This window comes from Leishmania braziliensis, chromosome 22 (assembly GCF_000002845.2).
Source record: "Leishmania braziliensis MHOM/BR/75/M2904 complete genome, chromosome 22".
Lineage (NCBI taxonomy): Eukaryota > Euglenozoa > Kinetoplastea > Trypanosomatida > Trypanosomatidae > Leishmania > Leishmania braziliensis.
Window position 1 is genome coordinate 546,934 of NC_009314.2, and position 20,078 is coordinate 567,011.

Genomic DNA, 20,078 nt, shown 5'->3' on the forward strand with positions numbered 1-20,078 from the left:
CGGCAAAGACAGACACGCACGTGTGCGCATGCAAAGCACGCACAGCGCACCCTCGCAGCTATATGAGAACTGTGTAGGGGTTCAGGCGGTACACACCAGCGCGCACAAAGTCCACGCCAGGAATGCTGTACGGCATGGTTTTGGCTGCACCGTTGTACCCGTAGTACTCCGCAGCGGTAGCCACTGTTGCGGGGTGCATCTCCTGGTCGGACTGGTAGGGAGGAAGCGTGGTGCTTGTCTTGTGGTAGCTCGAGCCTGAGTGACTCAACTGGGTGGCGGCAGAGCACAGCAGACCGGTAACACTGCGCGCCATGTCCCTGTGAACTTCCTCCCTGGGATCCACACCTTTGCCCTTGGCGTTGATCAAGGGCGCAGTAGCGGGTGCAGCAGCAAAAAATGGGGCTGATGGGATCTCCACAACAATCGTCCCACGTGGCATGTGCTTTTGATGCGCCCCCCCGTTGTACCGCATCGACACCTCCGACTGGAGCGCCTTCTCGCGGTCCTTCGGCACCAGCCACACACCCTCCACGCCGTTCACAGAGTCAAAGAAGAGGCGATGGTGCGCATCGAGCATCCGCTTCACAGTGGCCTCGTCGTTGATTGTGGGCCACGCGCAGCCCTTACCACGCTGTGTGTGAGTGTTGCGGCGGTTCTCCACTGAAACCAGCGCACCAGTCGAAGCGTTGAAGACCGTATTCACCAACCAACGCACCATGGGCACCGTCCCAGTGCGGCGCAGCTGGCCGAGGAAGAGGCGCTGACCGTTCTGTGGGCGAGGCTGCTGGCAGCGATTGTTGCCGCACACGGTTCCCTGTGCGTTGAAAAGGCAGCAGTGCGGACACGGCCACGGTGTTTGGTGCTGCGGGGCCAGCTCTGCCTCGATCTCCATCTCGTTGCTGTCGAGATCCTCTAGGCAGGGGATGAAGATGGCCGGCACCTTGCTCTGCGGCATGCGAGCAACCGTGACCCGCGGAAGCGATTGGCGGAAATGGAAACGGCTCACACCGCGAACCTGCATCGCAGCTTCCCACGGCAAGAAACTGAAGATGTTCTCCCAGATGTCCTCGTTGTGAGTGAAGTACGTGTTGGCACGGCACGGAGTCGTGAGCTGCGAAGCGAAGCAGGTAGCGATGACCTCCTCCTCGTCACCGTCGTTGTCGAAGTTCTCACTGGCATCAAAGTCCACGATGGAGGAGGAAATGCCATCGGAGATGTCCATAAACGGCACATGCTTGTCAGACGACGCAGACGAGTAGTACGAAGAAGAGTAGTTCTCGTTCTTCAGCGACGGGCGCCCGCGGAAGCTGTGCGAATCGGCCACCAGCTCGGTACTCAGCACGCTATCCTGAATGTTGACCATGCCGGTAATCGTCTGAGCAGCGAGAATCAGCATCAGAAGACTAATCTCCTGGTTCAGCATGCGCTTGCTGGAGCGCTGCGGTGGCACGCAACCGCGGGCACCCATCGTCGGCGATCCCTCGGCGTTTCTGTACGACGAACCCCCACGGACTCCCTTGCCAGGCGGGTCCTCCATAACTGTCGCGTTCGCCTTCATTCTCTTTTGCAGCATTTTGGCTCGGTGGACGTGAGTGTGAAAAGGACGAAGAGGCGAAAAATGAAAATCGGTAGGTTGGTAGCTCCAGGCTATTTTTCCTTTATTGCTGCTGCGCTGCAGCAGAAGGGGATCCAGAAGCCGTCAGATGCACAAGAGAAATGAGGGAAAGGTACCCCTTTGAAAAAGGGGTGAGGTGAAGAGAAAAGAGGAAAGGTGTGGTGGAACAATTTTTTTGTTTTTGCAGGGAAGCGGACTTGTTTGCTTCAGACGGTGGCCAAATGATGAGCGTAAGAGAGTGAAGGGTAGTGAAGGAAAAGGAGAGTAAAGTGATGGGGGAGGAAGGAGCGAAAAGACCTGCAAGAAAGAAGCAGGCAAGTGTGCAGGTATGTGATTGCGCACGAGAAAGGAAGAGGAAAGAAAGGATGCAGGAGAAAAAAGTGATGCAGAGGGTATTGAGCGTGATGAAGCTGCACACGCCCAGGTTGCAACTGAATTCCTGTAGGGGACCAGATGCGGGATTATGGGTCTCAATGCGGAGCGCATGCAAACTGCCCTGCTTTCAAACGTGACAGACACTGTCATTTACGCTATTTTGCTGTAATCTGAGAGAGTGATTAAACGGTGATTTTCGTCTTACGCCTCTCGTTGTGGACAGCGTCAGTACTCTCGTGTACCAGTAGATCAACAGCGAGACATACACGATACACAATGAGAGCTCTGGCTCGCAGCTTTTCCCACCATCCTTGGGGTCAGTACCGCGGTTGAATTAAGTCGAGAACTTCCTTGCCGGGCATCGCATGCTGCGCGCGCTCGCCCCGTAGGGCCTCCTGCGTCTCCTCTGCCATGTAGCCGCCACTCTGCCCACAGTCAGAGATCCAGGCACGACTCACGGGAGTCCCACAGCGCGAGCCACACAACTTCACTACTTGGTTGATAATCTCCCAGCCTCCCAACACCTGTCCCACGACGACAAACTTTCGATCAAGCTGCTCATTGCGTCCCAGGTTGAAGAAAAACTGGGACCCGTTTTGGTTCGGCCCACTGTGTGCCATGCCGACAGTCCCGGGCAAGTGCTTCCCAGCCTTTCCCTCAAAAGACTCATCCGAAAATGGATATCCGAAGACGCTAACATTGCTGCGGCCGTCCTTGGTGAGAATGTCACCGCCTTGCATGACAAACCCTGGAATAATGCGATGAAACGGAATTCCCTTGTAGTACAGCAGGCACTGACCATATCCACGCTCGCCGGTGCACAGCGAGCGGAAGTTCTCGCTTGTTTTTGGAACAACATCCCTAAACAGCTCCACCGACACGCGGCCGAGCGCGTCCCCTTCGGCAGTGATGTCAAAGTACACCACTGGGTTAGCCGCTACGGGGGTGTACGGCATGTAGAGCGCCGCGCGATTCGACTGAAGCGCTGCACGCGAGAGACGCCACATGTCTCAAGTCTATTCCTTTGCCTTTTTTCCTTTGTCGGTGCACACAGCACGGAGAGCAAGAGGCCAGGCCTTGCCTGATGAAACGGATCTGGCGTGAAATGTGACGCGTCGCCGCACTTTGTGAAGGCCTCACTCGTTCCATTAATGAAGAAAGGAAGCGTGAAGGCGAGGACCAACAAAAGAGAGATAAAAAGAAGCAGGCCATCATAGCACCAGGGGAGTAGAGGACCAACCCGAAATTTGCCGATGTAAGCGCATCGCTCGCAGAGAGAGGAACTATGGCTGCCACTGCAGTGGGTGAGGTTGATCTCCGTCAAACTCTGATTCCCTTTACTAGCGCGAGCATAGAATAGGAGCCCCAGCCTTATTAGCGCACTCTCAAGCCAGAACTGTAGAATGGTCAAAGGAACGGCAGTTGACGAGAGGAGCGCATTTGTCACCCACAGTTGACAGCGCGCCAGAAGAAAGGTGTACGTTCCTCTTTTTGTGTATGATTTTAGTGCCATTGCCTTCAATTATCATCAAGAGCGCGCGGGTGTTGATGGGGTAGCGTAATTCTATCCATTTCACCTACTCATTTAACCTTGAGGAACCAGCGTGAAAATATATATTCTTTTCCTCAACCCGTTCTTCTGTCACGAGCACATCAGCAAAAATACGCAGACAACAACAGCTTACCTACCTCTATCGCACCACAGCTATGTCAAGGAGCACGGTCGGCCAGCACCGTCTGGCATCGTTCAGTTCATTCCAATTCCACTGCACACAGCGCAGCCTAGGCTCCAGGATTACGCTCAACATCACCGCAACGCAGCAAAGGCAGGAAAGCAGTAGGCTGATGCGTATATTCGCTGAATCGTCGACACCATCCGCAGTGAAGTGGTACAAAAGTCATCATGACGGCACGGCTCTTCGGCAAAGCGCCAGTCTACACCTGTCCGCCGGCACCAGGAGTCCGCAACCGTACCCGGGGGCAGGCTGCAGGCATTTGGTTTCCCCACGGAGTGGGAACTAGGCCCTGATAGCACGTACTGAGGTGATCGGCATCATCAGGAGCCGTGAAGAAAGAAAAAGACAAAGATCGTACAGGAAGATGGAAAAGAAAGATACTAACTCGCTGCATCGCCCTGTTTCTCGGTTGTACTGCTTCCGTTAGTATGCCTTTCCTTCAAAGAAAGGGCTGTAACGTACGTGCCCATCCTTGGAGAAAATGAACAGACAAAAGAGCCAAGATACGATGAAAAAGCGAGCAAGAAAAAAAGAAGAGTACATCAATCAATCAATCAGTAGATACCAGCTGCGGATCGGTTTTTTGTATATGTGTGCGCATGTCAGCCTCCCACTCATTTCTTTGAATTATCGCACAAGCGCTGCAATCCAAATCCTAATTCACCACTCGGCCCTAAACGGAAGGTGGAAAAAATAACACAATTCCCCACCACAACATCTGAAATCCGTGCGATAACACTCCCTCTAGTGTGTGTGTGTGCTGATGGTGGTAATTGCTTTTGGGAGTCACTCTGCCAATTAATTGTGTGCCTTCGAACGCTGAGATTCGTCAGCAATCTCGTCAACTTTCCTCCGTGTCGTAAGGCGTTTCGCCTGCCTTGAACGCGCACTGATCGCAGAAACCTCCACAAACAACATACAAGACAGCACAACAGCACTTGTTCTTCGAGTGAACTCGTCACCACGGTGGTGGCGCTTCGAGCTCGTCATGTCAGCGTTCACTGCGAGCGTGTACAGGTGGATAAGGAAGCGCCTTTAGCAGCACGCAAAAACCTTCTTCTCTTTCCTCCTCCGTGTACTGGACTCTTTATTTGACTTAACCACCTCCTTCTGCGGCTTCGGCTCCGACCTCGGCCTCTGCGAAATCACTTTCTCCGCTTTCTCCGCATTGGCGGCCTCCTCCTGGCGACGCTTGGACTCCTCTGCGTCCAGCCTGCGGCGCTCCGCAAGGCAGCACCCACCCTCCTTGCCGTAAAGAGCCCGCATTAAGGCCGCGGTGGTGATAGCCCCTTTGTTATGAGTGTCTAGGGTGGTAAAGAGAGCCTCCACCTCCTCGTCGAGGAGGCCATCTTCCTTCGACTTTAGCTTGTTCATCATCTCCTCCAGGGAACCGCGCGTGAGAACACCAGACGGGGCCGCCACAACGACATACTTTGCCATCTCCTGAGCCGATATGAAGGATGATGTGTTACGGTCGCAGAAGTCGGAAAACTCGTGGGCAGTCATCTGCCCAGGATATGTGGTCTTGGCAACAGCCTCGTCAATCGTAGGCGACGTCAGGCAGTAGCCAGCCTCAAGAGCGGCCACCGTGATCATGTGACGAGGTAACACCTCTACCCCATCCTCTCGGGTGACCTGGCGCTTCTTGAAAGCATCCTCTGGAGAGATCAGCATCGTTCCTGGCAATGAAAATGGGCAAGAGCGTAATGGTAAAAAAAAAAAATGAGGTGCAGAAATGAGATTCGTCTTTTTTCGTCTGTTCTGATAAAAACTCTGATCGTTGTGTGATAGCCGGCGAGAGTGAAAGAAGATGGGTTACAGAAAGAGTAGACTGCAAGTTGTGAACACCCATCATCCTGTGAAATGAGGGAACAGTGCCTTACTATCGATATTCTTCGGAGACAAAAAAATATGATAGCAGCTACAAAAGCTGAGGCCACGACGCAACAGCGACGTCGTCACCCTTACCTAAGAACTAGCAGAGCGGTCAATAAAAGATAAAAGCGTGCTTGAGTCCTTGAAATGAATTAAAACGAGATAGCTACATAGGCTTTTTTTCTTTTTGGCTTGCTACGACACATTTCGAGCTAAGAGTGTGCTTTAATTACGCAGAAGAGCTAAAGAGGTTCCGCTGAGCGGGAGGTTGAAATGTGGCCACCAAAATCACCAACGCGCCTGAAAACAGAACCCATTTCGTTTGACGAAGGATTCATCTTACTGGGATACAGCTTGTTCTTGAAAATGGCCCAGTCAAACTCATTGTCGAAAGACCGCCCGCTTCCATGCAACAGCCCTCGGGCCTGTTGTCCCTTCGAACGGACAATCCTGGTGCTCAAAGGTGAAGCTGATGAAGCAGCAAGTTTGGCGCTCGCAAGCTTTTCTCGCACTGCTCTCAAATCAGCATTGTCAGCAAACAATTCGAGGCCTTTTTCAACTATTCTGCCGGCGCGATCGAATTCCTCCTGATAAGCAGCTGCGGTTGCCCACAAGACATATCCACGGCCACCACTTTTTCTACTCGACACCGGTTGTGGTTCCAAAAGAGCAGCTTGCCTTCCATGAAACTCCGCTTCTTTGTAATGACCACCAAGGATGGCGGCCGTTGATGCATTAGAATGCACGATTGCGTCGATGTCGTCATCGTGAGAAAAGCTCAACAAGCTAGAAAGAAGAGAAAGAGCACTGTCGTAGTCCTCTTTCAAAACACAGCCTTCTGAAAACGTGGTCAGTAATCGAATCAGTTTTTTTTCATCGTCAGAAGTGCTAGACTTGGGTGAAACGTATGAGCCTACAGCTTCGCTGATTGTCTCCGAAATCTGCCCTTCTAAATTATCGATCTTTTCAGAGACGCCACTGGACCTGGGAAGCGTAAGGAGTTCATCAAAAGCAACGCGTGCCAATCGCCGGTGCGGAGTACTGCCGCACAGGCTCAGCGACTCCCTGTACTCGAACAAGTCGTCCTTAAGACGTTCACGCAAGGAAGCTGACCCGAGCGCTGCCCGCAGCGCGAGAGAAGGAACGCGAACGTTCAGCTGCCTTTCAAATTTAGCTAACGGCGCTGCGAAACTGGAGACTCCGCTTTCAATGCTCCGATATCCCCTTGTGTTTTCTCTGCGCGGTACCTCTTCAAGGTATTTGAGAAGTTCCGAGGTTGCATCCGCGAGCTCCTCGTACGGATTCCGAACGAAGCATTTCAGCCACTCTTCAACCTCGATGGGGACGTGCTGTTGCTGATATTCGGCTAAGAATTCAGAGAGACGAAACGGTCGCTCAAGCCCGGTGGGAAGGCACCCAAGCGTCCACCAATACTTCATAACGTAAGGCCCTGGTCCATGGGGACCTGCAAAGCGGTAAAGGTACATGGTGGGATTCAGCGACATGTGCTTCTGGTGCTTTGATCCAGGGGCCCAGCCACCACGCTGGTAGCTGAGCGTGACATTTCGGCGGCGTAGCATTCCTCTGTGACTAGTGATTTTGCCTGGAAAATATAGAGGTGGAGCAAATTAGAAAAGAAATCGTGGTGAATCAGAAAAGTTTGGAAAAAGAGTGGTGGGCTCTGTCATCGAGCAGTACGCACGTTGGTTGTGCCAACCACTTAGTCAAGAATGAGCCGCCCCTTTCATCCCACTTCAGGAGGCGAAGCGGTTGGAAAAGACATAAAACTGCTCACTCACCACGCGCTTCTTGCATCTCGGCGCATGGTCATCCATAGGAAGCAGTTCTCAGCTTACAACCTCCTCTGAAAGGTCAAAAGCTCACACCGATAAAAAGGTAGTGCTCTTTGGTTATGCATAAAAGAGAAGTGCTTCTCTAATCAGAGAACTTTCGGAGGAGTCGCAGCCAGTTGATATACTCTTCCTGCTCAAAGTAGAAGGCTTGATCCATGACAAACTCAGCAAAGGCATTGTTTACTCCTCGCTCATCCAGGTAGTCAAGAATTTCGTCGGAAAGGTCGTCATCGAGTTCGCTAAGCATTGGCCCTGCATATTTGGACGCGCGCCGGCGGCGTGCATCACCACTGGGGATGCACGCATCTTTTTTTGCGGCAGCAGTGTAATTTCTGCCGTAGCACGACTTTGCATTCTCAAATGCCTCTTCGGAGGGGTGTATTGTGAGCCCATCCATCACGAGCTCCAAGTCAATGGAAGTGAGGCTGAATTCAAGTCCTCCTGTGGGATACCTTTTCTTGCGCATGAACAAGCCAAAGTTAAGGTACTCTTGCTCTTCGCGCTCGCCGTTGTCCATGCGATACGTTCCTTCGTATTCTTTCGTTTCCATCAAAGTTATGATATGTAACTCCTCAGATCCGCATTGGCGAATTTCAACATTTTTGAATAAATCGAAACGGTTTGAGCCAGATTCGTGTTGCAGCTTCCACCCAAGAGGAAGAAGTGGCCGAGGTGGAAGAAAATCGCGAATTCCCTCCTCACGCTCCTCGCGCATCGTTAGCTGATACAGCTTTCTATGTCGCCTGGGTTCACTCCGCGCCGGCAGGTCTGTTTTACCAGCGGCAGCGTTCCGAAGGGTCTCCCCAAAGGAAACCCGGAATCCCGACATCACTGTGTAGCGGCGCAGCATTGTACAGAATCCTCGTTGCTTCTCATATGTGTGACTATATGTGTGATACATATCAGATTTAGGAGCGGCGCGAAGGAGAACACTGTGTCTGTATGTTTCAACTTCTTTTCTTTGCCTTTAACACAGCAGAAAAATAGAAGTCTCAAAAGCTTTGGCGCGGAGCATTTACATGAATTGCCTCGATGCCTACTTTCCGTGGCAATTGCCAGGCATCAACCCACAGTCCCTGCACTTGCGCATGGTGAATCTAGGGTAATCACACGAACCCCTGCGGCAAGAGACTCAAAAATGACAATGTTCTGGAAAACAGAATGCCGTTTGCTCAATTTTCACTTAAATTTTCCTTGAAGCACCTTTAGCGCCACACCCTCTGAAAGTCTTAAAGGTGCGGCGGGCGGCGTTGCTTTTGGACCGCCCGGCTTCCGCCGCCCCGCTTGCCGTTTTCTGGCTGCGCCCTGCGTCCCCCCCCCCCCTCTGGGGGAAGCACCGGCGTCCGAACCTGCGGCCGGACTAGGTGGAGGAGAACGCCTTACAGGGTACGGGGCTGTCTCCGCACGCACCGGAGCCGGGGCGACGCCGTTTCACACGGACCCCCCGCCTACCAACCAGGGGGACGCACGGCCGCAGAACGAACGCGCAAGCCCTTCCCACTAGCGGGGGCCCGCCACCATGCGCAGGTGCCTCGTGATTTTGTAACCCCTGAAAGTTGCTTTGGGCGATTCCACGGTGTGGGCATGTTTCTGGAAACCCGGGGGTCCTGCGAGGATTTCTTGGCGCCCCATTTCCCGCCGACGGCGAAACTTGAAAAGCCGCAGCCTGTTCCTGCGACGAACCGCGCCAACGAAAACGATTGGCCCAGCCTCCCACAGCGCAGAAAAGTCGACTGAAGTGGGGGTGTTCGCCGCAACGAACTCCCAGCAACCCCGCCTCCCCAAACGAGCCAGGCCCCCCGCCAACAGGCCAAGCGAGGACAACAGAAGATCGACCACCACAAGCGGAAGCGACGCGGGCATCCCCTAGCCACGACCACCATTTACCAAGCAGTGCCCCTTTAAGGAAGGAGCGAGGGCCAACGGCCAAGACAGGATTGACTCTTTGTGGGACATAAAGACCTTCAGAAGTCGCTTCCACCGCGGCCATGCTGGCCACCTCGTGGACAGGAATCCCTACGCGTGTGCGCACGCAAACCGGAGGTGAATTTCCCATCTGGTCCACACCAATAATAGTAGGCAGGAACAGATTTCGCTCTCAACTGAAGAGGTTCGGCACAAAGGACCCCCACCTAAGGAGACTGGAAATCGGCCGCGCGAAGAAGAGTCGCGTATCCCCCGGCGCAGCCACCGAAATAGGAGGGACGAGCTTCGGAAGATCCCTGGGCCTTGCAAGGCCCTCCGCCCTGCAATTGCTACAAAGGGGGCCGCAGTCCTCGGTGATAGTTCCTTTGGCGGTCGTGCCAAAAGGTTTTGGAGGCAGGACGGCGGCGGCTGAACGGCGCCCGGTGACACCAGCGCCGCCACAAAGCAGTGGCGCGTGGCACCTTGGAGAGATCCCGCGGGCGTCCGTGGACGCGATATGTTTTGCAATAACAAGGCCGTACTCCACCACAATGCGTGAATGGCCTAAAGGCGGATCGGTGCCAATAGACACGTCCTGCGCTCAAGCGCGGCGCGGGGGTTGGTGTGGGGGGGTGGGTGCCTCACGTAGGTGCGTTGGGTGGGCCCGTTCCACGCAGGCTGCCCGGCAACAAAGCCACCCACCCCTACCCGCCCGCCGGCGAGAAACGGGGCGCTGGCGGCGGGGGGGGGGGGGGGAAGAGCGGCCGGTTGGAAAACCCAGCTTCGACGAACCTGGATAGCCTGCGGGGCATAGGCCGTCTTCGATACACTTTGATTTGCACGGGAAAGGGGTCGGGTTCCAATAGCACCGGTTCCTCATCACGGGCGGGGGAAGGACCAGCGGCAATCCGGTGAAAACGGACGCCCCCGCCGACAAGCTTGGATTTGGCCGCGCCCCGCATTTCCCCCAATCCGGCGGCTTGGGGCCACCATGGCCAGGGAGAAACCGCCTCACATCGTGCGGCGAGGGTTAAAATCGGCGGTTTTCAACACGACACAACGGCATCCCGCACAGCCTTACTTGCTTTTGCCCATCTGTCGCATTGGTGTTGTTTGGCTCGGGTTCCCGGTTGAAGACCAATACGCTTGAGATTCTTTTTCCACCAAACAGTGAAACAGTGACCCCGTGCCCCCCGAGGCAAAGTGGGTCGGACACATTCTCTTCGTCCGTGTGGCTCGCTGTATGCGAAACAGGGCTTCGCCTTTTTGCAGATTTATCTGCATGCCGCTGTCTTTCGACCACGCCGCCACTTTTCCAAGAACCGCGTTGCCGACCCTTACGTCAGAATTCCGCCCACGACATGGAATGGTGATGGTCAGGTCGTCTGCGTACATGCCGAACTGTGCGTCAGGAAATCAGGCTACCAGCAACTCTGGGAGAGGGGTGGCTTGCAGGGGGGATGGTTGTGGTGCAAAAACGGTTCCTTGAGGCTATAAGCCTTTAGGGCACACTGTTTGCCTAATGGGTTTCCAAGCTTTGCTTGCGCATAGCGGTGTGCAAGGAAGTTTCGGAGCCAGTGCTTCAAGCGGTTGCCGGAGAAACTCTGTGGTCTCTTCGCGAGAATCGCGGGATCCACACTGTTGAAGGCCTTGCTAGAATCCACCAGGATTATCAATGCCTGCATTGCTTGGTGGGTTGCCTGCTGCTCCCTGCCCGGGGGCTTGCCGATCATCACGTGGTAATGGATATTTCTATGCATCTCGACCGTGTCCGTGATCCTGGAAAGCACCATTTTCTTGGCGCAGCCACGCCCATGCGCATGTTGGCATAGATGGAGCTGCCGCGCATGAAATAAGCGCGCCAACGCCATGTGCCACATAAGTTTAGAGACGCAAGAGGTGGGACTAATTGGCCGGTGCGGCGGAGGATGTTCTGGTGGCTTCCCGGGTTTTGGTGGCGGTGAAACGTGCGCGATCTTTCGCTGTTGGGGAACAAGGTGGGCGATCCACATCCAGTTAATGGGAGTTAAAATGTGCGCTTTGGCCTTATGGGAGGGTGGTGCGGCGCCTCCTTGGGGATGCCATCCTGCCCGGCTCCCCCAAAGACGAGCCAGGGCTCCCCCGGGCCCTTTGCCCGGGAACAGGCTGTCTGTTCCCTCCCGCCTGTTTGTCTTCATTCAATTTGCTCTCAGCCATACCCCGGCGGGGGGAAAGAAAAGAGCGAACGTCCGTGCTTGGCGCGTCTTCGGAGGAAAAAAGGTGGGGGGTGGCGGTGGGGTTGGTGCTCCCTTTTGTGTCGGGGGACCGAGCGGGAAGGGGGGGTGGTGGGCGGGCTGTGGTGTGGGTGCCTCTGGAATGGGGGAGGGCGTGGGTCCCGGAGACGCTGCGGCCCGGAAGGGATGAACAGTTGGCGGCGATGATAAAAGCCAGGGGCTTGGGGTTCGCGCAAAGCAGGCCGTGCTTGCAACTAATGGCGTATTCAGGGGGACCGTCGGCGGTGGGCGGCGCCTGATGGACAGGAGGGAAAGTTTGTGCCGCGCGCACCGCTCGCAGCACCGACAATGGTGAGGAGTGGCCGGGAACGGCCCTTGATATCCGTCAGCGCCAGGTGTCCTTTTGGGCTTTCCTGATGACGTTATTTCCCTCATGCTTGCGTAATTGGTGTGTGCGAAAGATGTGGTGGTTCGAGTTGGCGTAGTGGGCTGGTTGTGCATCTGCGCCTTGCTCGTCGGAGGTGTCCGTCCCGGCGGTCTACCGCACGAGCCCACAAGTTTGACAGCCATGTGAACAACTGCGCTTGATAGTGCGCAGGGGGGCAGAGTTGAACGATGCTTTGTGCTCGTCCAGAGTGGCTTTTCCCAACGGCCTCACAGCTTTTTGTGCTTCTCAGAAATGGCCTCAATTTGCTTCTTTCCGGCTGTAAAATGGTCTGGGGAATGTTCTTGTTGACGGGCTAAGTGGGGTTCCACGAAACAGAGTGACGGCATAAGTAGGAAACTTGCGCTTTCTATCATCGTGGCGGTTGGCACGCCCGCTGGCCGCCATGATCCCTGTGGAAACGCCGGGCCCGGTGTGCCTGCCCCCCCTCCCTAAAATGCGCGGGGCTTCCGGCGCGCCCTCCGGCATGAGGCCCGCGACCCCCGCGGGGGGCAAACTGCCCCGCGGCGCTTGGCTGTTTGGGGGCCTCCGGGGGTGCTGGTGGGCCGGGGATGGGGGTTCCTACTTGGCGGCGTGGGGGCGCTCGGATCCCGCCGCGCCGGCCGCGGCAGACCCCCCCCCCCCCCCCCCGGCCGGCGAGCCCCTGCCCTGCGGCGCCACAGGACCCCCCGAGGTCGCGCGGCAACCCCCCGGGACGAAAATATCGCGCGCCGCCTCCCCTGTTTTTGCAGGCGCTGGAAAAGGTTGTGGGCCATGGCGCCCTCCGGGTGTTGGGGGGGGCTTTTCGAGAGCCACGCAGGTCGTTAACCTTCCCCAGGCCGTTCGCGTTTGCGCGCGCCTCCGTAAAAGGGGAAGGGTTCGGTTCAGCTCCTCCGCGCAGAGCTAGTGGCGTTTTTAACCGGGGGGCTGCGGCTCGCTGAAACAATTCCGCGCCTCAGGGGGGTGGCGCTCTTTCCGATTTGTCCCGCTGTGAAAGCGTCGGCGCTTTTCTTCCCCATTAAGGGGTAATGGCCCCCAGCGCCGCAAAGAAGTGGCCCGCATTTCTTTTGGAGAAGCACATGCCGCTGAATCCCACCATGTGCCTTTACCGCTTTGCAGGTCCCCATGGACCAGGGCCTTACGTTATGAAGTATTGGTGGACGCTTGGGTGCCTTCCCACCGGGCTTGAGCGACCGTTTCGTCTCTCTGAATTCTTAGCCGAATATCAGCAACAGCACGTCCCCATCGAGGTTGAAGAGTGGCTGAAATGCTTCGTTCGGAATCCGTACGAGGAGCTCGCGGATGCAACCTCGGAACTTCTCAAATACCTTGAAGAGGTACCGCGCAGAGAAAACACAAGGGGATATCGGAGCATTGAAAGCGGAGTCTCCAGTTTCGCAGCGCCGTTAGCTAAATTTGAAAGGCAGCTGAACGTTCGCGTTCCTTCTCTCGCGCTGCGGGCAGCGCTCGGGTCAGCTTCCTTGCGTGAACGTCTTAAGGACGACTTGTTCGAGTACAGGGAGTCGCTGAGCCTGTGCGGCAGTACTCCGCACCGGCGATTGGCACGCGTTGCTTTTGATGAACTCCTTACGTTTCCCAGGTCCAGTGGCGTCTCTGGAAGCTATGATGGGCCGGGTCGGCAATGGCGGGCGTGGGGGACGTCGGGGGCGGCGGTGGTTTCCGGGCCCCCCGACGTTTCCCGCGTTCGTTCTAGCTGATCCGATCCCGCGGCGCGTGCGAAGCGATGAGGCAGAAGGGGCCTCCTGTGATCGTTTTCAGAGTTGCATGTGTTGCGGTCATGGAATCAAGAAATGCTAAGGTAATACCGTGGGAAAGGTTTGCCGGGAGGATGGGTTGGGTTTTTAATAAGTGGGGCGGGGGGCTTGCAACGCGAGGGAAGCCGGTTCCGGAGGTGGAACGACCTTTCTACCTTTGATGGCGGGAGCGGCCGACCTTTCAGGCCTGACATGTGAAAACAGAGGCATTCTCTGTTCAATGGGCATCGTGTTGGTTAATTTTACCGAGGTGGCCGCCAGCCCGAAAACGGATTGGGCCACTTCAAACCACAAGGCGCTGTGGGATGACATTGTGCTTCTTCGACAATTGTCTTGGTATCTTCGCACTCTTGAGAAACTAACTGTGCCCAACTGCTTCGTAGAGGTGCTAACGGCAGTCATGGGTTTAATGTGGTGTGCGCGAACGCTTCTGCCTCACTGAGGGTTTAGAAAGCGACGAGGATGCTATGTTCCTTTTAGCTGACGTCGTGGTGCCGTTCAGTGGGAACGTAAGACGTCATTTCGGGCTCCTAGAGAAGTTGCGTGCGGTACCACTCTTCCCATGGGGCAAATCAAAACCCAGTATCCACAATCCTCACCTTTCTCTTTCTCTTTCTAGTGCTTCGCCACTCTTCTAGACTCGGACGAAATGATAACCCAGTGGGTGGCGGGACCACGAAAATGAGGAATTATGTTCTTCGGGCAGTCCGTTGCTATAGTGCTTTGCTCGTATCATTTTCTCTGCTTCTAGTATCATTTCCCGTCCACTGCGAGAGGAAGCTAGTGGAGGTTCACCGAATCATTGCAGTTGGTGATGTTCATGGCGATGCTGACAATTTTCTCAAAATTCTCCGTATTGCAAATCTGATTGAGGACAGCGCGTCCGGGGCCTCGGATGTGCTCGATAGCCCACCGCGTTGGAAGTATTCCTCGAGCCAAATAAGTGACACAACCGTGAGAACGACTCTTGTTCAAGTTGGTGATTTGATCGACCGTGGAGAGCAGGACCTGGAGACTCTGAACATTGCCATCTCTCTTCAGGAACAAACAGCGCAATCAGGTTCGCAAGACAAGGTTGTGCTGCTCATAGGAAATCACGAGCTTTTGAATCTTCAAGGGCATTACCATTACGTCAACGAGAAGAACCATGGTGGCTTTATGAGCAAAGCACTTCGCGCAGAAGGAATGAAGGTAACGGGGGTGTTTGGGAAGTACATTGTAGATAATTTTAAGGTTGCGCATATTGATGAAGGAGTTTTGTTTGTTCACGGTGGTATCGAAACGGGAATGAACATCAAAGACGTTGATGCGCTCAACGAAGATGTTCGTAGTGCTTTGCGTCAAAACATCTTTCGGCACTCATTCCTGAGAAGCAGCGGCCCTCTCTGGACGAGGAAAATGATTATGGAAAGCATGAGCGACGAGTGCGCCGATGTGGAGGCGGCGCTGAAGCAGCTCAACGCATCACGCGTTGTTGTTGGCCACACTCCGCAGGAGTCGGGCCACATTGGGCAGTATTGTGGCGGGCAGGTCCTCGCTATCGATGTCGGCATAAGTCGATGGATGTACGACAGGGCTGTGGCGCTAGAACTTGTGTTTTTGAAGTACACGGACAGCCTTACTGGCTCCAGCTCCTCTAGTTTCGTTGTCAGTGAGCTACGTGAAGGTGTTTCGGGGTTTTGCTACACATGCGTGGAGGCAAGGGACGACACTGATTCACCCAGAGGTGGTGGCTCTGTTGAGAAGGATACTTACGACGACTTGTAATTATATTCTTCTACAATTCATTAATTCAAGACCATGAAAAAAAAAATTCACATTTCTTTGGGCTTTGTGCTGTCGACCTATGCGTTGGTGCACACTCCAAGCCTATACCACTCCTATGGCAAATGCAAAAGTGTTTCTTAAAGAAAAGAGACATTTCAATCCTTTCGATCTTTGAGAGAAAGAGCCACTAAACATGTGTTCAGAGGGCGGAAAGCGAGAGGCTCATTGCCCCCAAACAATATTACCATTCGATAATGCTTTTGCCTCTCTTTCAGATCTGCGCGTTCATTTTTTTTTTTTCCACACAATAGTCTCTTGCCATACATTGTCCAACTGCTAATGTTTTCCGGTGGACATCACAAGAAAGGCAGGTCTCGCATGCCCTGGAATAACAGCCAGCAACATGATGTAACTACACAAGAAAACAATGAACAGCTACCAGGCAAGGAAGGTATCAGTGGCGACTACCGAGGTGGCAGAGGAAGAGGCCGTCTTCCTTTTAACAGTAGGTGGAGCGTGCAGAGAAATGATAAATTCTCGGGATATCATGACAATCGAGTCGGTATCAACCCGTCGGTACCGCAAAGAGAAATGGAAAAGTCAAACGGTTCCACAGTTGACAAAAACAACCCCTCAACATGGCGGAGGAAGGACTTTCACGAATTTGTGAAAGCCTTCGTCGATGAGAAGGATACCAACGAGCTTTCGTTCCCCTCCACTCTGACGCCTGCTCAGCGAAATATGGTACATCGAATTGCAATGTCATTTAACCTTGATCACAAATCCAGTGGAGAGGGTACCAACCGGGTGTTAAAGCTGACAAAAATCAGCGCAACAATTGATGCACTGAGGCGGCAGCAAGACGCGGCTGAAATCGGGGTTCGGCTTAAGACCATCGATGGGTATCAAGGGGCACAACAACTCGAGCACGACCACCTTTCTGGAAGCGATATTCTCTCGCTTGCCGAAAGACTCAAACTACACAAAAGCACAATGACTGCTGAAATCAAGGTTGCTGCAAATGAGCTAGCCACAACGAGGAGGCCTTTTCGAGTTCGTCAGGGAGGACTCGCCGCAGCGCCTCGGCTTAGCCGACCAATCAACCTCGCACAAATAAATCAGTTTCGTATGTCACTACCAGCGTATCGATACGGCCCGCAGATTATTCGAGCGGTTCAGGAAAATTCTGTAATTGTTGTTTGCGGCGACACTGGTTGCGGTAAAACCACACAAATTCCGCAGCTGCTCTACGACGCTGGGATTTTCGACAAGCACCATGACGTCATCTGTACGCAGCCTCGTCGAATCAGCGCACTCTCTGTTGCTCAGCGTGTTGCGATGGAACGAGGTGAGGCCTGTGGAAACAGCTGTGGGTACGTTATTCGTTTTGAGAACATGACAAGTGCGAATTCGAGAATTATTTATCAAACTACAGGTATTCTGTTGCGCCGCCTCCACTCTGAACCGGAGCTGCAAGGTGTGGCATGTGTCGTCGTCGATGAGGTGCACGAGCGCGATGTCGAAACAGACTTTTGTCTGCTCTTATTGCGCGATAGACTGCGTGCACAGAAGGAGCATCCAGACAGATACCCAGTCCAGCTCAAGGTTGTAGTGATGTCGGCAACAGTGCAGATTGACGCGCTTGTGTCGTACTTTTCCGGCTACAATAGCGATCGCGATATCCCGCTCATTACAATCCCTGGCTCACTGTTTCCAGTGAGGGAGTTTTTCTTGGAGGATGTCTTGCACCAAGTGGGCGCCGCGGCGTCCGCTGCACCGGCGATGAGGCTGGTTTCGAACTTGAAGCGAGGGACGCAGCGGGGTGCCGAAACGTCAGTGGTAGAGGGTAATGCGGGGTTCTACGAGCAGCTAAAGGCGGCGGTGTTCGACAGCTTTGACCGGGATGTGGAGGGACTGGTTCCCTACGATCTTGTGTGTGATTTAATCAAGAAGATTCATGACGAGTCTCATTCTCGCGCAGAGAGCATTTTGGTGTTCTTGCCAGGGTGGGGAGCAATTTCCTCCATTGCCAGTCGACTCAGGCGCTCACATTTTGCTAGAGAGCTCTCTATCTTGCTGCTACACTCTACTCTTACGACCGCGGAGCAGCAGCGCGTTTTTGAGCGGCCACCAAAACACTACCGCAAAGTTGTGCTCGCCACTAGCATCGCTGAGACAAGTATTACTATTGACGACATCGTCTACGTTATTGATAGCGGTCTTGTGAAGGGGTCATCATACGACCCTATGGGGAACACCAGCGCTCTCAAGGCGACTCTGATCGGCAAGGCAAACGGGGTGCAACGACGGGGCCGCGCTGGGCGCTGCCAGCCTGGAGTGTGCTACCATTTGCTTCCCAAGGCGGTGTACGATGACTTGCCTGATTTCCTTCCCCCCGAAATCGTTCGGTCTCCTCTCGAGGAGGTGTGCTTGCAGCTGAAGGCCATAGAGTCGAGCCAGAACTGTGCGGAGGTACTAACGCGGGCGATGAGTGCGCCGTCCACGGAGGCGATAGAGCATGCAGTGCATTTTTTGACGGACATGGGTGCGTTTACTGCCGAGGAGAAGATGACTAACCTGGGCAGGGCTCTGGCAGAGCTCCCAACGCACCCACTGTTGGGCAAGATGCTCTTCACAGCTGCTTGCTTTGGCGTCCTAGACACCATCGCAACGATTGCGGCCGGCCTTTCGGTAAAGACCCCGTTCATTCGCCCTCAGGCCTTTGAGAAGAACGCCGCAAGGGAGAACCTGCTTCGCATCGACAACAACGTTCTGTCGGATCACTTTTGTGTGGTAACCCTTTTCACAGGCTGGATTCGCAGTGGCCGGAGTTCGCAGTACGCGGCTTCACACTTTGCTGACAACAGCACGCTGCGTTCGCTGGAGCGGACGAAGCAGCAGTTCATCAGATTGGTGCTTCACTCGTCCTTTGCAAAAGGGATTGCTTCTCCGGAGACTTACTTGTCGCGGTACGCAAGCAACAAGGGGCTTGTTAGGCTTGTTCTCCTCTGGTCTCTGTACCCGCGCATCGCCACCATTGAATACCGCGCCAACCGGGACAAGCAGAACCCTCAGGTGTTCTGCTGGGACAACAAGGCCGCGGTTTTCTCCACGAATTCGGTGCTGGCGTTCTACAAACGTAAAGACTTTTGTGCGAATTCCTTTATAGCATACTACGATCGCATGAACCTTGAGGCGATGCTGAGCATTTTTGACGCAACAGCGGTGTCCCCCATCGACGTTGCGCTGTGTCTGCGCCAGCTCACAGTGCGGCCACTGCTTGAGGTGCCGGCGCTCTTCTTGCAGGACACTGAGAGCAAACTGGCCCCAGCGGTATACCTAAATGTGGACAGCTTGCAAGACAAAGAGAGCTACGCGGCGATGTTTTTTGATGGCGACAAGAAGTTGTACGTGGCACCGAAGGAGGTGGTCAGCGTCCTTCAAACCGCGCGAGAGTGCTTGGATTTCTTCCTCGCCACGTGCATCAAAAGTGTACGCGCCAATAAGTTCCCAGATTCATTGGTGCATATTTTGGCGCAGATCGTGGGATACTCCATCACTGGCTTCGATGCCCCTGTCACCACCGTGGCGGGGGCAGCTCACATTGATCCTAGTATCCAACAAATGCAGCTGACCAGTGAGCATCTACCCGCGTTCGCCCGTCGGCAAGGGCATGATGACATGGACTCGGATGACTCTGACGATGAGGCGCCGTTCATCCGAGATGACGATGACGACACCTACCTAGAGAACTTGACCGCAGACCAAAAGGCATCAGTGACGGCCGCCTACGGTGACTTGGCGGTGTTCCGCTGCGACGGTGTTGCAATACTCTTGCACGCGGCCAAGAAGGCGGAGGGCTTATCAGCCGTACCTGAGGAGAAAGCGGAGGGAAAGGAGGTGAATGCCGCTGGCGGCGATGAGGAAGACGAGGAGGACGGAGACGAGGTCATCGCTGTTAACCTGAATCTGGCTGAGATGTCAGTTCTGTAAGACAAGTTAGTGCCTCTCGGATCGTGGGACATCTCTTGTCGTTCTCCAGTTGCGAAGGTAACCTAGTGGTAGGTGGGTGCTCTGGTGCTAATGCCACTCAGCCCAAGTAAGCACGCCATATTGTGCCAACTGCTTGTTGTGTTTTCGAATGTTCTGTCGTTCTTTTTTTTTCATTTCGCTCGCGATGCTTAGCTTTACAGTTGATTCATTCGTTATCTTTGCCTTTATATCCTGTACGTAAGGAGGCTGACTCTAATGCTTGGCCGCTTTTCTTTTCACCGTGTTGTCTTCAAGCGCACTCCCTTCGAAAGAAGAATTGTTCAATGTTATAATAGGTCCTCGCTGCATGCGCGGATTCACCCACCTGGATTTGGGGCGAAGACATCTGTGCATACTCTCTCGTAATTCTACTTTGAGTACAAACACGACAAGGCGGGCTGCGTTCTTGAAAGAATGAGGAGTGGAGCAGACTAACCATGCCTAGGTTTGACGCAGTGGGTCTGCTGACCTCGTTTCCTCCGGGTCCATGAAAAAGTAGCAGCTCCGG

At 54.3% G+C, this 20,078-nt stretch overlaps 9 protein-coding genes across 9 annotated transcripts; 3 read left to right on the forward strand and 6 right to left on the reverse strand.

Annotated features, from left to right (window-relative positions):
* Positions 1-58: 58 nt before the first annotated feature.
* On the reverse strand, positions 59-1,573 carry LBRM_22_1320 (conserved hypothetical protein; the record flags this gene model as incomplete). Its single annotated transcript, XM_001565000.1, has 1 exon — positions 59-1,573. One exon carries the CDS (start codon positions 1,571-1,573, stop codon positions 59-61), a length of 1,515 nt encoding a protein of 504 aa, XP_001565050.1.
* A 734-nt stretch (positions 1,574-2,307) lies between these two features.
* On the reverse strand, positions 2,308-2,997 carry CYP6 (putative cyclophilin 6; the record flags this gene model as incomplete). Its single annotated transcript, XM_001565001.1, has 1 exon — positions 2,308-2,997. The coding sequence occupies one exon, from the start codon at positions 2,995-2,997 to the stop codon at positions 2,308-2,310; it is 690 nt and encodes a 229-aa protein (XP_001565051.1).
* Positions 2,998-4,761: 1,764 nt separating this feature from the next.
* On the reverse strand, positions 4,762-5,400 carry LBRM_22_1340 (i/6 autoantigen-like protein; the record flags this gene model as incomplete). Its single annotated transcript, XM_001565002.1, has 1 exon — positions 4,762-5,400. One exon carries the CDS (start codon positions 5,398-5,400, stop codon positions 4,762-4,764), a length of 639 nt encoding a protein of 212 aa, XP_001565052.1.
* A 443-nt stretch (positions 5,401-5,843) lies between these two features.
* Positions 5,844-7,181, reverse strand: LBRM_22_1350 (conserved hypothetical protein; the record flags this gene model as incomplete). Its single annotated transcript, XM_001565003.1, has 1 exon — positions 5,844-7,181. One exon carries the CDS (start codon positions 7,179-7,181, stop codon positions 5,844-5,846), a length of 1,338 nt encoding a protein of 445 aa, XP_001565053.1.
* Positions 7,182-7,536: 355 nt separating this feature from the next.
* Positions 7,537-8,283, reverse strand: LBRM_22_1360 (conserved hypothetical protein; the record flags this gene model as incomplete). The annotated part of the gene is made up of 1 exon (XM_001565004.1): positions 7,537-8,283. The coding sequence occupies one exon, from the start codon at positions 8,281-8,283 to the stop codon at positions 7,537-7,539; it is 747 nt and encodes a 248-aa protein (XP_001565054.1).
* Positions 8,284-10,780: 2,497 nt separating this feature from the next.
* On the reverse strand, positions 10,781-11,239 carry LBRM_22_1370 (hypothetical protein; the record flags this gene model as incomplete). The annotated part of the gene is made up of 1 exon (XM_001565005.1): positions 10,781-11,239. One exon carries the CDS (start codon positions 11,237-11,239, stop codon positions 10,781-10,783), a length of 459 nt encoding a protein of 152 aa, XP_001565055.1.
* Positions 11,240-13,024: 1,785 nt separating this feature from the next.
* LBRM_22_1380 (hypothetical protein) lies at positions 13,025-13,714 on the forward strand (the record flags this gene model as incomplete). Its single annotated transcript, XM_001565006.1, has 1 exon — positions 13,025-13,714. One exon carries the CDS (start codon positions 13,025-13,027, stop codon positions 13,712-13,714), a length of 690 nt encoding a protein of 229 aa, XP_001565056.1.
* Positions 13,715-14,452: 738 nt separating this feature from the next.
* LBRM_22_1390 (putative Serine-threonin protein phosphatase) lies at positions 14,453-15,538 on the forward strand (the record flags this gene model as incomplete). The annotated part of the gene is made up of 1 exon (XM_001565007.1): positions 14,453-15,538. The coding sequence occupies one exon, from the start codon at positions 14,453-14,455 to the stop codon at positions 15,536-15,538; it is 1,086 nt and encodes a 361-aa protein (XP_001565057.1).
* Positions 15,539-16,279: 741 nt separating this feature from the next.
* Positions 16,280-19,531, forward strand: LBRM_22_1400 (putative ATP-dependent DEAD/H RNA helicase; the record flags this gene model as incomplete). Its single annotated transcript, XM_003723125.1, has 1 exon — positions 16,280-19,531. One exon carries the CDS (start codon positions 16,280-16,282, stop codon positions 19,529-19,531), a length of 3,252 nt encoding a protein of 1,083 aa, XP_003723173.1.
* Between the last annotated feature and the right edge of the window lie 547 nt (positions 19,532-20,078).